The 16,459-nt window shown below is 44.6% G+C and overlaps 1 protein-coding gene across 3 annotated transcripts in view; it reads right to left on the bottom strand.

The window, feature by feature from the left end:
- Nucleotides 1–1,675: 1,675 nt before the first annotated feature.
- The window catches only part of GRK6 (G protein-coupled receptor kinase 6), a 34,414-nt gene continuing 19,630 nt past the window's right edge, over nucleotides 1,676–16,459 (bottom strand). Inside the window, exons 5-16 of one of the 3 annotated variants that reach the window (XM_020790428.3) lie at nucleotides 15,568–15,668; nucleotides 14,379–14,471; nucleotides 13,022–13,085; nucleotides 12,132–12,272; nucleotides 10,425–10,615; nucleotides 10,010–10,047; nucleotides 9,793–9,882; nucleotides 8,244–8,452; nucleotides 6,882–7,019; nucleotides 6,447–6,584; nucleotides 6,085–6,219; nucleotides 1,676–4,033 (exon numbers count right to left, since the gene is read on the bottom strand). In XM_020790428.3, coding sequence (XP_020646087.1) covers nucleotides 3,983–4,033; nucleotides 6,085–6,219; nucleotides 6,447–6,584; nucleotides 6,882–7,019; nucleotides 8,244–8,452; nucleotides 9,793–9,882; nucleotides 10,010–10,047; nucleotides 10,425–10,615; nucleotides 12,132–12,272; nucleotides 13,022–13,085; nucleotides 14,379–14,471; nucleotides 15,568–15,668 — 1,389 coding nt within the window. In that variant the 3' untranslated portion in view covers nucleotides 1,676–3,982. Of the gene's footprint in view, nucleotides 4,034–4,860; nucleotides 5,043–6,084; nucleotides 6,220–6,446; nucleotides 6,585–6,881; nucleotides 7,020–8,243; nucleotides 8,453–9,792; nucleotides 9,883–10,009; nucleotides 10,048–10,424; nucleotides 10,616–12,131; nucleotides 12,273–13,021; nucleotides 13,086–14,378; nucleotides 14,472–15,567; nucleotides 15,669–16,459 lie in introns of those variants that run through there. The other 2 variants (XM_072989912.2, XM_020790436.3) reach the window with 2 other exon arrangements.

Here is a 16,459-nt window from a genome sequence, read left to right as displayed (position 1 = left end):
TCCTATTTAATTGGAGAGGCTGCCTTTGGAAGAGTGACTGTATCTTTCTGGAAGAATACATGTAGAAAGTCTCCCAAGTTGAATCCCTGGAATTTTTGGTTTAAAACATGTGGCAGGAAGGAATGCCTGAGAAACTGGAAAGCCACTGCCAGACACACCAGAAAATACTGGGTAAAGAAAGGGACCAACAGGAAGCTGACTTTTATTCAAGGATGCGAAGCTACTCTTTTTTTCCTTCTAACACACAGAGCCTCGAAACCTTTTCAGATACAGTGGTGCCTCGCATAATGGGCGCCCCGTTTAACGACAAATCCGCATAGCGATTAAGTTTTTGCGATCGCATTGCGATGTTTCTAATGGTAAAAAATTGCTTTGCAATGATCGGTAAGCTGTTTCGCTTACCGGTTTTCGCATAGCGATTTTTTTCTAACAGCTGATTGGCGGTTCCAAAATGGCCGCCGGGTAAAAAAATGGCCACCTGCTGTGTTTTCGCTTATCGGGCAGCGAAAATGGCAGCCGTATGGAGGATTTTCACTGAACTGTGAGGTTTTTGCCCAAAGGAATGCATTAAAGGTGTTTTAATGCATTCCTATAGGCTTTTTTGTTTCGCATAGCGACGAATCCACATAGCGACAATTTTTCCAGAACGGATTATCGTCGCTATGCGGGGCACCACTGTACTTAATGTAACATGTTTGGGAGGGGGGGACTGACATTTTATTCTTAAGAAGGAATATTCCATTCTCAAATTGGATGAAACATAATTTGAAGATGGCGTTTCTTTCTAGTAACAAGTGCTACATTTAATCAAATCTGAACCTTAAGAAACTAGTATGTACTGGAACTAATATAAATTTGTATTAATTTGACAATTAGCAAATAATCCGAGATGGGCACGAACCGTTGTTTTGTCGGCTTCCCTGCCCTGCCTCTGGGTGGGTGACTGCTGAAGGAGGCAAGGCTGAAAAGCCCCGAACACCTGCTCAGCTGAAGGACAAACTGACGATTTGTGCCCATCTTTACAAATACAGTAGTGCCTCACTTGATGACGTTAATTCGTTCCAGCGAAATCGCTATAGAGCAAAATCGTCGTCAAACAAAATTTAAAAAACCATTGAAACTCATTAAAAAATGGTTAATGTGTTCCAATGGGCGAAATACCTAATTGTCCAGTGAAGATCCTCCATAGGGCAGCCATTTTCCGGTGCCTGTAGAGCAAAAAATCAGTCCTAACAGCGGGGGGCTATTTTGAAACCCGACGATCAGCTGCTGGAAAATTGTAGCTAAGCGAAAAAACAAAAGGGATCGCAAAAACACTGTCGTGAAGCGGATTTGTTGTTAAATGGGGTAATCATTAAGCGGGGCATCACTGTAATCCTATACTTGAGAAACTTGCATTGGTACCCCCTGCACTGGCATTTTTGTAGGGTGCACATCTAACAAATTTTAGAGATCAGTCAATCTTTAAAAGCAGTACAAAAAGGATTTAATTTTAATTGACAAAAATTATGTCTAATGTCAACTGAGAATGGCACACATGTGGCACTCCCTGAAATACAACATAAGAGCTGGACCTCCCAACCACATCAGAATCAGTTGCAGTGTGTGCTCCATTTTTAACCACTACTTTTCAAGTCTAATCTACAAGTAAATGTGAATCAGCTTTAAGAAACTGTTTTGGCCCAGATGACTTTAATTCATACATGATCTTCCAGTCAAATATTCCGCCTCAGATGGCCAGAAATAAAAGAGGTCTTCAAGGGAGAAGCCGAGTGAGAGCAAATACAAATGATAAAGCTCAAAGAAGAAGACACACACACATTAAAGCTGTCTGGAAAAAAGCATAACATGTTTAACTAGAATTTTCAAGGGAAGGTGTAAGAAAGGTAACAGTGATGTGTCATCTACAAGTTGAATGACAGGCTGTCAAAGGCATAAGGAGGTGCAGAGAGAAGTCACAGGTGGAAGGCAGTAATCAAGGCTCTTTCAGGCACACAGAAAGCAATGAATTAGAGCTGCTCTGATTCAGGAGCAGCCTGGTTGATGCGTCTGATGGAGCACCACCATGGGACGACTCAGCACCTGGTGATTTAGTCTACTTCTCTACCACAGCAAGGCTAGCCAGCACTTACACTGAACAAATGAATCCAAACAGTTTCAGTAATACAAACAACAGTGCAATACGAGCATGAGGTACCACAGATAAACTGGAAAAGGAGGCCAATTGCCCTGCGACAAGGCCCCCCACCCCCACCCCCAATCCACTCCATACGAATTTGGAGAGAACTGCTGGGAAACTGACAACATGCACACAAAACATGGAACCAAGGAAAGGACAGGTCTGGAAACCACTAGTCCAGCTGGAAAGGAGAACCGGAGCAGGTTTGCTCTGCTACAGGGCTTGCAAGTGCAGCCCCCCCCCCGAGGACTTGGGTTCCCAGCTGTGGAAGACCATAGCAGAGATTCCTATGAGGAAAAGAGCCAGATGTTTGGACCAAGTTACATGAGGCACAGGTCGTTTTATTTGTACTGAGCCAAAAGGAGCAAATTAATTGGGCCCCAAAGCTGATGCTTTATCCCACTGCATAAAAATAAAAGTGCTTATATTTTTTTGTGCCTCCAGAGTGCAATGTATATTGGGAAAATTGCACAAGGGATATATAAACAAGCTTGACCTCATGCTTTCAGTGCTGCTCCACCAAACTGAGAGCCCTAGCACCTGTTTTGCAATAAGTATGATTTGCTCCCTGGCCTCCTCATGTAGTCTGTCCCTTTGGACATAAGAGAGAGAGCTCAATTTTCCAGGCTTGAATATGTGCAGGCATCTGCACAACTGGCAAGCGATCCCTTTCGAGTCATCCTTTGGAATACATCATTAGGACAGACAAACAATAGCATGACTTCACTTCTTGAAGGGGGGAAAAGGGGGCATAGTGGTACAGAAGGGGGGGAAGGAGGTCCAAGAAAATGGACTCGTGTCCTACAGCAGCTCCCAACAGAAGACAAACATTCTCCAACTCCCATTCTTGCCAATTCATACCAGACCTTATTGGAGTTCGACAGATAAATTAAAGCCAGAAACCAGTATGCTACCATCAGCCATGCTGGAAACGTATATGCCAATCTAACAATTCTAGGACTTCTTTACTCCCACATTAAGCCAATAAAGAACATAGCTGCAGCTGCTGCCTAGACGTGTTGACCACCCTGCAGGGAGTCTTTAAAATGCTGCCACCATGCTTGCAGTGCACCGTGGCATCACACAGTGAGTCCGCTGGAGTGAAGGAAACAGGAGAGGGAGAACTAGGGAATGCCAGTGGCGGCTGCTCTTGTATTTCAGCTGCCATACCGCAGCTTCCCCATCCCTGGTCACCACAACCAGAACGGGTAGTCCTCAGAGGAAGTATTTGAGAATCATGAAAGAGGGCCGGGGATCAGTTTTGCTTACTTGGTTCCTAGCAGTTCTTGATGCACAGTGTTCACAAGGATGAGGCAAGGACGGTAGGGGCAGGAGAGAAAAAGAGGGGAGGGGGGAGAGAGAGAGAGGCAGAAGGGCCCCCACTCCCCTCCCAACAATTAAAAATTTACCATATGTTATATACATACATTCATAGATATATCAATATAAATATATAAAACCAACTCCAGGAGGTGAGCAGAGGGGAGGCCAGAGGCCGGGGCCAGGGCCCGCCCTGGAAGGTTTCACTAGTTCCTGCTCTCGTTTCTCTGCTTCAGAGGAAGTGTGGTTGGACGACCCCTTCCCTGTCCTCTGAAGATCTTGCCCGAGATGCCCGTTTCCCCCAGCCTGGGAGTATCTCCTCCATAGGGCAAGTGTCTTCTGTCACCCTGTAACGATGAGCCCCTACGGGTAGAGCTAGCACGTGCTACCCTGCAAGCCAAGCCACCGTGAGGTCTGGACCACCTCTTTCCTCGTGTCAGCTGGTGGCTCGGCCAGGCTTATGGAAAGACGGCTTGGCCGGACCTATAGGCGCGTGGGTTCCTCTTCGCTTTCACTGCAGTTTCCACAACAGTCCTGGAGAACAAAGGGAGGCGGTGGCGGCAGCAAAATAATAATAATAATAAAAAAATAAAATAAAAAAGCGGAGGGCAGCAAAAGGAAAAAGGAGAGCACACAGCAGGCACAGGGTGAGTACAGTTGTTATTCCACCAGGCAGGCAGGCACAGAAGTCTCATTCCCACCCACCCCCACCCCTACAAAAAGACACCATTTCTCAGAAATGAATGTTCAGGCCCAGCATCAAAAGTAACTCTGCTCAAGGAACTGCTCCCAAGGCAGTGCTCTTTGGCAGCCAATCTGCATGACTGGGGAGAAACTCTTGCTAGAGTTTCAGTCGGGTTTATGCACAGCCAGGCTGCGCTTTTTCCTCTCCCATTCAGTGCATATTGTAGACTGTGGAGCATTTAAATTATGTTAGGTATCAGCAAATCCACGTCAAAGGTGGGATCTTCCACAGGCCAAGTAAAACTGCAGCCAGAAAAAAAAATGCACAAGATGGAAATGTGAACTATTCAATTCATTAATTCATTTGTTCGTTCATTTGTTCACTCACTCACACACTCATTTAGAACAACTGCAACAGAACAGTGTGGCTTAGCTGCAGAAAACAGAAAAGGCCCAGAACATCAGTCCTGTTCTCAGAAAATGCTGGGGGACTTTGGATACAGGAATTAAGAGGGAAACTGTTCATTTCCCCTGTAGACAAGCTACAAAAAGGAGGCATGGCAGTAGGAGAGAAAAGATGTTTTTTTTTAAAAAAAAATCCCACTGTCTCCATGCCAGAAGAATGAAGCAAGACATTCATGGTGCTTTGCAGGAAGCAGGATTAGTGGTTCAAGGGACATTAATGCATGCAAGCAGCATATTTTGGAGGGGAGAGGGTGGAACTGGGAGAGGGAGAAGGAGGCACTGAAGAGGCAGAGTCCTCATCCCCTTGTCTTGTCATGTCCACAGGGAGGAGTTTGGGCCGCCAGGGAGTCATTTTCCTGAGCAGAGCAGCTGGGAGAGAAGAGGTTGTTCACCTCTGGAAAGAAAATACATGCTGTAAGAGCTCCAGCCAGATTACTCTGCGCTCTCCTAAGGCCTCTCCTGGCCTGCAGAGTAAGCTGCTCGACAGAACCAGGACCCAGTAGAATGATCTGTATGGGTAGCATTCCCATATTGTATACTACCTGCAAGTATTTCCTAATGAACCCAGCATGATGGTTATGAGCCAGGCCTCTAGCATTAGAGAAACGATGCATTCTCCAAACAGATACTGGACACAAATCTACTATTTAAACCATGGAACCCTAAAAGTGAAAGAACTGGCTGGATAGCTCAGTGAGTTATGTATCCAGCTGCAGAGCCAGAGGTTGGGAGCTTGATTTCCCACTGTGCATCCCAGAACGGCCAGCCTGTGTGACCTTGGGCAAGCTGCACAGTCTCACAATACTCTCAGAAGGAGGAAATTAGTTAAACCACTTCTGTGTTTTCACTACCTAGAAAACCATGGAAAGGGTCATCCTAAGTTGGAATTGACTTGACAGAACAAAATTATTACTATTACTAAAAAAAAGGAAGGGTCAAGCATCTGAGAAGAACAAATGGGGAAACCCTTCTACACACACCTGTTCTTACTCCTCTCCAATTTCCTTAGAAATTTCTAAGGGGAGAACAGCCAACATGGGCCAACTGTATGAAGAGACTTTAAACCTCACGTGGAGGACTATTTGCCCCAGAGGCACAAGGCTAGTCACCACCAGGAGCAAGGCTGTCTGTCAACAAGATCTCAGGAAGTCTGGAATGATTACACCATTCTAAGTATGAATGACCTGGGTACGGAGGGACCAGGTCAGCATCTGATGATCCAGGATGCTGCTGCTTTGTTATTAAGTATTCAGCTCTGGACCATTCAGAGAGCTTTTTAGTTAAGTGAAGCCATAAAGCTCTAAGGACACAATGCTCAATTGTGTGGTTATAAAAAGAAATGTAGTACAAACACATAAGAGAAGGGATCCCAGTGCAATGGGGGTTGTGTGTGTGTGTGGGGGGGAAGAGTCCCCTTTTCCTCTCAGACTCTTTACCTGTCGGCTGAAGAGACGTTGGAGTAGACCCTTTTTGGGCAAGGGAGGCTGCTGCCCCTTCCAGTCCAGATCAGGTGGTGTGGTTCCATCTGGACCAAAGACATTCAGCTCCTTGAAACACTCTGTTTCTATCATCTGGAGGGAAAAGGGGAGATCATGAAGGGCTCACCCATGACCTTCTCTACTGAGGGACCTCAGCAGCAAAGCACCTCTGTGATACTAGGCCCAAATTGCTTCTGTAAGCAATGTCTAGCTTGCCCCTTGTGGAACAGTTTTTCACCCACTCTCAGCAAAGAGCAGACGATTCAGCATGTGCTCTCTTTTCAGAAGTATCCGTCTCTACACCACCGCAAAACACCTACCTCATTTTGCCAAGGAATAGGGACACTTCCTGTGGCAAATTTATGGTAGAAGTCGTGGTCTATAGGCTCCAGCTCAACCCCCTTGACTGTGGAGAACTGCTCAATGTCCAAGACATCCTTGCAATAAATAGCTTGGGGCTAGGAAGAAGGCAGAAAAGAGCACTATGATGGGGCTTATTTCCTCCACGCGCAACAGTGATCAAAGACCACAAAGCCAAACTCTTATCTCTAAAATAGGGATGGATATCGTTAGCATCTGGATGGGAGGCCACCACATCAGACCAAGGGTCCTCAGTTCAGGCTAGAAAAGACCCCTGCCTGAAACCCAGGAGAGTTGCTGCCTGCCTTGTTAGACAGTCCCTGGGCTAGATGGGCCCATGATATGAAGCTGTATAAAGTAGCACCCAATTTCCCATACATGCATGTTGAACTTACATCAGGTTTGAATGGAGGGTCTAACATCCCAGCTTCCAAACGCTTGAAATTCAAGTATTTAAAGAGAGGATGCTCTTTCACTTCCTGAGCACCAGCACCTCGACATCCCAGGCGTTCTAGTGGATCTTTGCACAGGAGCTAAAACACAGCACAGTTAAATCAAATGAAGGCGCCTGCACTGCTCTGCAGTTTCTACAATCAGAAACAGACCTTTATCCAGGATTATAGTCAGACTGTTAAAAAAAACACCAGCATTTTCATACTATTAAAAACAAAATAAAATGGACGAAAACTTGAACCTTTCTTTGCAGTTTTGAACTGCAGAGAACATTTTGATCCTAGACTACAGAGTTCATTTATGGATTCAAATAATTGTTTGATTAAAAATGACAGACTATCACTCCTACCCTCTTCTTAAATGCCAACAAATGGTAATATGAAAATGGAAAAACAAAACAACTACAGGAACTTTCTAATCATCTTGACTTTTATTTATGATACATTTGCCTAGGCTTCTCTCTTCTAAGAGATGAACAACAGGAAGAAGTCTATTCCCTTTAACATTTATTTATTTCTAAACTTTATATTTCACCCTTTCAATTGGCCAATCAACATTTCCAGGGTTTAAAGGCTACCATTCATTGTAGTTACAGTACTGAAAGTAAGTATTGTATGCATTCAAGGACATAACAGGGCTACCCAATCCACATCTTGGATTGCATTCAAGACATAATGGCTACAGACCACAATGTCCTGGATGCAACATAGAAGTACAAGAACCAACCTGTATATCATGGTATAGCTACAGTAAGTTCCCTACAAGCAATGTTTCCTCTAGTCTCTCTTCACCCAACCCTCTTGTCAAAAGGAGATATAATATAGAAGGATTCAATGCACTGAAGTTGGAGGAGATGAGGAGAAAGCAGCAAAGGAAGCCTGCACAATCTTCCTTTCCAATAGCACAGCTAGAGCTACAGTACACTGTTCCACCAGAGAATTAGGATTTCTGGGGATATATTTCGCGGCACCCACAAACCACACTGAAGATAGCAGTCATCACTTTTGCAGTGGCAAAAGCAGGGGAAGTGCCTGGTGGATAGCTCAGTGGTTTAGAGAAGCAAGCAGTTGGGACTACAATTCCCCAATGTGGCTTCTTGACAGTGTCTCGACTCGATGATACAGCATCTAATAACCTTAGAATTAGATGATGATGATGGTTCAAAAACACCAGGCACAGTCACAATTATAAAAACATTGACTGGTGTTATATAACAGATAAAAGTTTTAACCAAAAACCTAAGTATCTTTTAAATCTTCTTTAAAAATTATAATGATTATAATTGTTATTATTACTACTACTACCATGGAACAGAGAGAGCGTGAAGCAGGCGAAAATTTCTCTGAGTATTCCTCCTGCACTTCTTTCACCAGCCGTTCCACTTCTTCACGCTTGATCTTCTTCCTGCGCTGCTGGAAGGGCGACTGGCCCTCAATCATCTCATAGAGCAGACATCCTAAGGCCCACCAATCAGGACTAAATGTGTACCGCTCATTCTTCACCACTTCAGGAGCTGCAGGAAGTAAGAGATACTTGATTGAGGCTTGGTGTATCTTTGCAAAATACAGAATCACCTATCAAGGGAATATGGACAAGTTCAGTGACAGACTGACAGCTTTGCATACAGCCAAATGCAGAGTCAGTCTTTAGGGAAAGTCTGGGAAAGACTTTTGCCTAAAATCCCAAGAAGTGGCTGTTCTAAGCTAGGTGAACTAATGGTCTGACTCCATACAAGGAACCTTCCTATGATCCCAGTATCCTAAGATCAGAATGATACTTGTTCCCAGCCTCATGCTTATTGTGGTTGCAGAAGAATATGAGAAGCCGCAGTAGACAGGAATGGCTGTCACCTTCCCACAGCTGTGATTCAGAGATGAGCACAAAGAAAAGCTATCAAAACATGCACATCTGTATAACCAGGTGCTCTAGTCTCTTATTCTCATTGCCCCTTGCTGTCTCATAAATCCCATGCTCCTTTCCCTTCCAACCAAACAATGCAAGATCCATATTTGCAGAAGTTTTAAAATCAACAAACAAAGTGAGCAGGGGACAATTTATGTCATCCAGTTACAATCAAGTTTCCAGACAGCAGAATCTAGATGGTGTTGCCTCAGAATGTCCCATTACAAATCAAGGGCAAAAATGAACTCCAAATAATTTTCTTAGTTCTAACTAATTCAAACAACTTTGCTATGATCCCATATTATCTGAGGCAAGAGATGTCACCCTCCTGCACAATCTGGTAACTACAGTGGACCCTCGACTTACAGACGGCTCGACTTACAGAAAAACAATACCCTTCTGTCACCCAAAACGCAAGCAAATTGTTTCTTTGTGTACTCCAGAAAAATGCTCACTCCTGCCTTCCACCCAACTTCCTCAGCTTGTCCAGCAGGGAGCAGATTAAACTACAACTGCTCAGAAATATTAGGGATGAGTTTGTTTTAGAGGAACGCGGGAGATTTTCGTTCACCTCTAAACCTGGTGGAAGTCGATGACTTTAGGACTCAAGTTCCAAGGGAAAGAGTTCCAAGTTAAGTAAATCATTTTCAAGACAGAAGCAAAGGGCATGCATTGCAGTGGCAAATGCTATTTTAGTATAATCTGAAGACTTAATGTGCCCCTTTCAAGTGATACAAGCATACTAAAATTAAGCTTGGGGTTCAGGTCTTACAAAATTGCTAAACTGAAGCTTCGCTTTTACTGGGATCCTATTACCAAAGCACCTCCTTCTGCTGTGAACTACAGACTCTGAGAAGACTCTGGCGTTGATGCTGAGTCCTTGCTCTGATGGGCTTGACAGCCTCCACACTGACCCCAGTCCACTCACCAGGGCACGTCTTGGATACTCACCCATGTAGCCAACTGTTCCCACCCGACCTTTTATCGTCTGTCCCTCCGGAACATAAACAGCGAGACCCAGGTCAGAAATGCGGATGTGACCTTATTAAAGGAAAGTGAGTCATGCGAGTGTCCAGCCTGTGGATTCCCCTCAACCCAGAATAAAGTTGCAAAAAAACTGGGGGAGGCAACAATTCGCCAGAGGATCTACATTGAGACCTTTACTCACCATGGTCATCTAGCAAGATATTCTCGGGCTTCAGGTCCCTAAAAAAGGAGAAGAGATTTTGTAAGGCAAAAGGCTCTGGGTTGTTCCTTCAGGGCCAGCATACATACACGTTGCAGCAAGACTCCAGAGGTGTCAAAGAGAATCCCTACTAGTTAGAAACCCTGCACATCATGAGAAGGTATGAATCAGAATCCTCACTTACATAAAGAGGAAATTTGTCAGGCAGAACCAGTTGCCCAACTCTCGCTACCCAAAATTTTCCATGTTTCCACCAGCCTGAGAATTGAAAGGTACCAGATTTTCTTCTCCTGTTCAACAGTAACTGTGTCGACACTCAAGAGTATTATACAAATCATTTTCTTGACCAAGATGGCCAGTCTGAGCTATGATTATGCGTAGAGAGCTCCATTCTCACCTGTACACTATCCTTTCATGGTGGAGATCTTCCAAACCACAGCATATCTCAGCAGCATAGAAAACAGCTCGTGGCTCTTCAAAACCTGCTTCTCCCATGTGATAGATATGGAACTTCAGGTCCCCGCCATTCATGAGAGTCAAGACCAAGCAGAGGGCATCTTTAGTTTCATACGCATAAGCCAGGCTCACCTACAATACAAGAAGGCTAATCAGCCTCAGACCATGCGTAGCCCAGCACCCACAGACAACAGTGCAAAACTGCATCAACTTTTGCAGTAGATAAAGCCTGGTCCATGGGGTCACGAAGAGTCGGACACGACTAAACGACTAAACGAACGAACGAACGAAAGCCTGGTATATCCTGTGCAGGAGAAACTCTGCTTCACAGCACAAGAGGAATGGGAAAACGTTCGGATGCAACCTTCAAAGGAGCACCACAAATAGCACCCAAATATGTTTTCAGTGTTGTCAAGATTGTGCCAAATGTATCTATACATTTCTTGACACAAGCAGAGTGGCAGGGGAGTGAGGGGCAACAGTAATTAGCAAATCAAACCAAACCAATCCTTCTCTACTACAGAGAATTCCTGTGGTCTTCCACTAGCCAGATCCTTAAATAAAGTCACATCTGGAAGTAGACAATGGCCGCTCTCTTACCCACCAGACTACAAATTAAAAAAACAGAAAACACAAGAGTGCACAGCTCCATTCAAGACTTTTAATGACAAACATCACAAGTCTGCCTCATTTCTCATGTGTAAAATCTGTCCAGAGATGTCTCCAAATACATTAAACACAGAGAGATTACTTGGCTTGAGGGCACATAGAGAGCCACATCCCTTTGCCACAGTGATCTGAGGCAAGAAACCACATATTGTTCTGTACAGAACACATTTCCTTTCAATGGGGGACTTTCCACCTCTTAAAGTAATATATATATAGTACTTTATTTCTCTAGATATTTATTTATTTGATTTATACCCCGCCTATCTGGACTACTCGTCCAGAGATAGACAAATAGATAGATAGATAGATAGATAGATAGATAGATAGATAGATAGATAGATAGATAGATAGATAGATAGATAGATAGATAGATAGATAGATAGATAGATAGATAGATATAGAGAGAGAGAGAGAGAGAGAGAGAGAGACAGAGACAGAGACAGAGAGAGAGAAAAAAAAAGTATATATGTATATGTATGTATATGTATTTGTATATATATGTACACACTCTCTCTCTCTCTCTCTCTCTTCATTAAGGAGAAATGGAAAAAAGACCCCCATTATTTATTTGTTTCCTTTCAGTAACAAATAAATAAATCCAACCAGTAATGGAATGGCTGTGTTATCATAACCCCTTAGAAGTCCTTCAGTGTATCAAGTCCTGCACAGCAAAATTCCCCAGCCCCACCAACATTTTCTGGCAACTAGTTTCAGGGCCATCTTTAACCTTTAACCTTAGTGGCAAAACAGCCTCAAACAGTCTGATATGAGCCTGGAAGCTCAGCACTTGGTCCAGAAGGGCAAAGCCCTGTCTTCTTCTCATTCAGATGGCTAAAAAAAATAAATTAATTCCACACATTGCAGTAGCTCTATCACAGGTAGGTTGGTGAGTGTTTCACTGGGGTAGACCAGAGCCAAGGGCACCACCAAGCCCTGCCTGAACCCCAGTGCAGAAGGAAAGCAGTTCCTATGTACTTACTACAAACCTACTGTTCACTTTCTCCAGGATCTGCTTCTCATTCAAAGCCATGGCTTCTCCCTTTCGTTTTTTTATCCTCTTCTTCTCAAGCTTCTTGCAGGCATACATCTTCCCAGTGGCCCGCACCTGGCAAGCACACACCTTTGAGGGAAGAAGAAAAATAATAATAATTACATAATATAAGGTAGGCAAGTCTCAGAGTTTTTATAGGCTCACTGGATCACTCTTCCTTAGGCCAAAATGTGGCAACTCAGAGATCGAATGGGTTTTATTGTGATACACTACAGCCAAAATTCTGTTGCTCAGCACAGTAAGTCACACTAGAATAGGCCCACTGAGTCAAAAGGGAGCTGGGGAGTCAACTCCTCTGCATGCTTTGTTAATTCAAATGGGTGTATTCTAACTGCAATGTACTAACACAGTGAGTTGCTGTTAGAGTAGGCCCATTTAAATCAATGGAACATACAGAGCTACCAAGTCACTAAATCTCCATTGACCTAAATGGGGCCTACTCTAGTGTGATTTACTACTCTAAGCAACAGGATTTTGGCCAATGAAAGCCTGATTTTTCCCTAGGAAAAAAATGGTTCACAGATCTGTTGCTCTGAGGAGAACAATGTAACCAAATTAACAGTTCAAATTAAACCAGACCAAATGGTTTAAGATCTGACTCCTGCTGAGTCCCTTCATAATGTTACAGTTCTTGTACCTCCTCTGTATATAAAGCACTGTTATGAGGAGCACAGGATGCTACAGTTGCCTGTCCACAATGAGACAGGTCCTTCTGAGCATCTGTATCTCAGGTAACCAGAAGTCCCTGTTCCATGCAATAGCCTCTTGGGAGCAGTCAGAGGAGCTACCTCCTCCTCAAGGTGGCTCAGATTACATACCTCTCCAAAGCCTCCCTTTCCTAGCACACGATACTGGCGGAAAGTGTTCTTGCTCACATGCTGCCTGAGAACAGATCAGAAGAAGCTCGAGTGAACTCAAAGTCATCCATTAACAGGGTGAAATAGTTCCTCACATATCCTTGAACTAAGAAACTTCTGTTGTACCATTTACATAAGCCACATACTGTATGCAGCTTTGAAGAGTTGAAATACAGCTGAGACTATGACTGCATGGATAGAAAATGCAAAAGTTAAAAATAGGCAAAGTCAGCACACATCCTGGAGAGAACTTCACCCTCTTTCTTTACAGAAAGAAAAGATTAAAAGCAAAAAAAAAAAAAAAAAAGAGTGAGCTTTTTAAATACTGCCCCACAATGTTAGCGCACTCCCTGGGTGGTTTACAGTTTAATTATGCAGGCTACACATTGTCTCCCACCTCCTCTTCGCAAGCCAGGTACTCAATTTACCGACCTTGGAAAGATGGATGGCTGAGTCAACCTTGAGCCAGCCACCTGAGCCGGTCAGGATTAAACCCAGGTTGTGAGCAGAGTCTTTGACTACAGTAAAGGTTCCCCTTGACAATTTTTGTCCAGTCGTGTTTGACTCTAGAGGGCAGTGCTCATCCCCATTTCCAAGCCATTGAGCCAGCATTTTTGTCCAAAGACAATCTTCCGTGGTCACATGGCCAGTGCGACTTCCGACATGGAACGCTGTTACCTTCCCACCAAGGTGGTCCCTATTTATCTACTTGCATTTTTTGCATGCTTTCGAACCGCTAGGTTGAGAGCTGGGACAAGCGACGGGAGCTCACTCAGTCGTGTGGATTCGATCTTAGATTGCTTGGTCTTCTGACCCTGTAGCACAGGCTTCTGCGGTTTAGCCCGCAGCGCCACCACGTCCTGCGCAGCGCCACCACATCCCGTGACTACAGTACTGCAGCTTAAATACTGTGCCACGAAGCTCACAAGGGTATGAGATACATTCTTTACATCAGAGGTCCCCAATACCCAGACCGCGGCCTGGTGCCGGTCTGTGGCCTGAGCCAGACCATGCCGCGTAGATAGACCTCCTGCCCCACCCCCTGCACGCACTCACCCCCGCACAGCTGATTCGCATGTGTGCACTCGTGCTGCCATTTGTGCATGTGCACGAGTGAGCACGCACCTACACAAGAGCTGCACCGCCATTGTGCATGCACACTCTTGTGCTTATTTGCGCATACGTGTGAGCGTGGGGTGTGTCCCGCCTTCCCCAACCAGTCTGCGGGATGAAAACGGCTGGGGACCCCTGCATTACATCATGTAGCAAGTACTAAATTTTTCAAAAGCCAGTCCACATACAGGACTTGGGTGGGTACCTTTCTAGGTATTTCCACTGCAGGAAACGGTTGAAGTAAATGCTGTCAAGGTAATCAGCAAAAGGTGCCATGCTAAGGTAGTCATGGATGAGCCTAGGGAAAGGAAGCAGGCTTTGTTAAAGAGAGCATGAGCTTCCTGCACAAGAAAATAAAAAGCGTGGAGCTTGAGGTTCCTCTGGACCAAGAGTGGACTATCCAGAATAAGCTTGAAACTACCCAAGTGCCCTGAAGACCTCTTGGCTCGGTGAGGCAAGGATGAAGGTTTCAAGGCCAGTAGACATCATGGAAAATCCAGAGAAATTAATAGTCAATCTGGGCAGCACTTCAAGGGCGAACTCTCCTAACAAGACACACTCTTGACTCATACACCACAACTGCTTATGATTCTGCCAGAACCTCTTGCAGAGCTGCAATAGCAAAACCTAAGAACTGAAAGTAGAATTAGACTGGCTGGTGCAGCAAGATGAAAGCAGAAGCAGAGTGTACCAGACAAAGTTTGCTCTGAAGAAGTTTCTTGTTAGTGTCACCTACTACAACTACTGTCGTCAGTTTCACGGACATCACAATATTCTCTGCAGCCATCCCAAAATCACTTTCCAGAGAAAGCCTGGACAGATGTCAACTGCCAAGGAATTATGAGAGATTCAAAAGCTAGGTCTTCCTTATTTCTTGGTTTCCTTCTGACTTTTTTCCTGCTTGAATCAAGGTGGCATGTTTATGGCTTCCAGGCAGCCTCCCATCCAAGTGATGATCAAATACAGACCTCCTTAGCTTCAGCAAAGGTCGCTGCACCACATGCCTTCAGACTTCAAACGAAATGCCTTGTTCTCAAAGGAGGCACAACACAAGTGAAAAGAAGGTCTCTTCCTCTGGACTATCACAGCAGGCTGGAATGACTGCTCTGCCACCAAGAGTGGAGCAAACCAGCTCACAACTTAAACGTTATTAAGGACACACACTCTCACACACACAAATACATCTACCCCCTTTCTAATACAAGATGTTTGTTGGCTCTCCAGCATCCAGAAAATAATACTCGTGCGACCAGTTCCAAGATTTGTTGGTGACAAATAACCTCCTCCATTAGACAAACATTAGGTAACAGTCAGACCTCACGGAGTAGTCAGTGAACAGTGCCCTAGGAAATGTGGACACCATAAAACAAATGCCTCCCAATCCCCCCACTCACTTGGTAGATTCCTTAAAGAGCTCTTTACCAGGTTCCTGCTCCAGTCGCTCAGAGCACAGATTTACTAGTTCCACAGGCACTTCAGGCACGTGGTCCGCACTCTGAGGAGGAAGGTCAAACAGGAGAATCAGAGTGGTGCCGGTACTACTAGCAAGTATCACCAGGCTGATAGCAGGTATGAGGAAAGCCCAAGGAAGGTACCCTTCAGGCCCTCAGGACCCACCAGCAAGTTTACCAGGGGAGGCAGCCACAGGGAGAAACAACAGGACGAGACTGCTGCAGGCCCTCCCGTCCCTCTCCTCCCATTTTAAAGACCAGAGAACAAAACCATATCAAGCTTGCCAGGATGGCACTTTGGAGAGACTGCAGCACTCTATCAGAGCCCAGCAATGAAATGGACAGCTGCATCAGCCACCGTCTTCTTGTTTCCGAAGGCAGCAGTGCTACATCAGGGGCAAGGGCCAGAGGCAGACTGGGGGGTAGGTGGGGACAGACAGTGCCTGGCCCAGGGCCTCCTTTCTCACGACGTAAGGTATGTATGTATGTATGTATGTATGTATGTATGTATGTATGTATGTATGTATGTATGTATGTATGTATGTATGTATGAATGAATGAATGAAGCACATCTCTCTCCAGTATTAAGAGACACAATACTAAAAATTAAAATTATTGTAAATTATTGCAATATTTTCATATGCAAAAATGAAAAACCTAAGGTATGGATATCAGAACTACTAACTCTTTTGTGGGCCCTAGAATTGGCCAGGGATGTCACCTACTAAAACCAGGTCTTCACAGAGATGTTCTCTTTATGTAGGCAGTTTTAAGGCATACATTTCACTCTGTTCCATTAGGTTAAGTACACCTAGGGCACTAGGGCACTAACCGC

The sequence above is a fragment of the Pogona vitticeps genome, chromosome 2 (genome assembly GCF_051106095.1).
Source record: "Pogona vitticeps strain Pit_001003342236 chromosome 2, PviZW2.1, whole genome shotgun sequence".
NCBI classification, from domain to species: Eukaryota; Metazoa; Chordata; class Lepidosauria; order Squamata; family Agamidae; genus Pogona; species Pogona vitticeps.
This window is presented reverse-complemented; position numbering and strand designations above follow the sequence as displayed.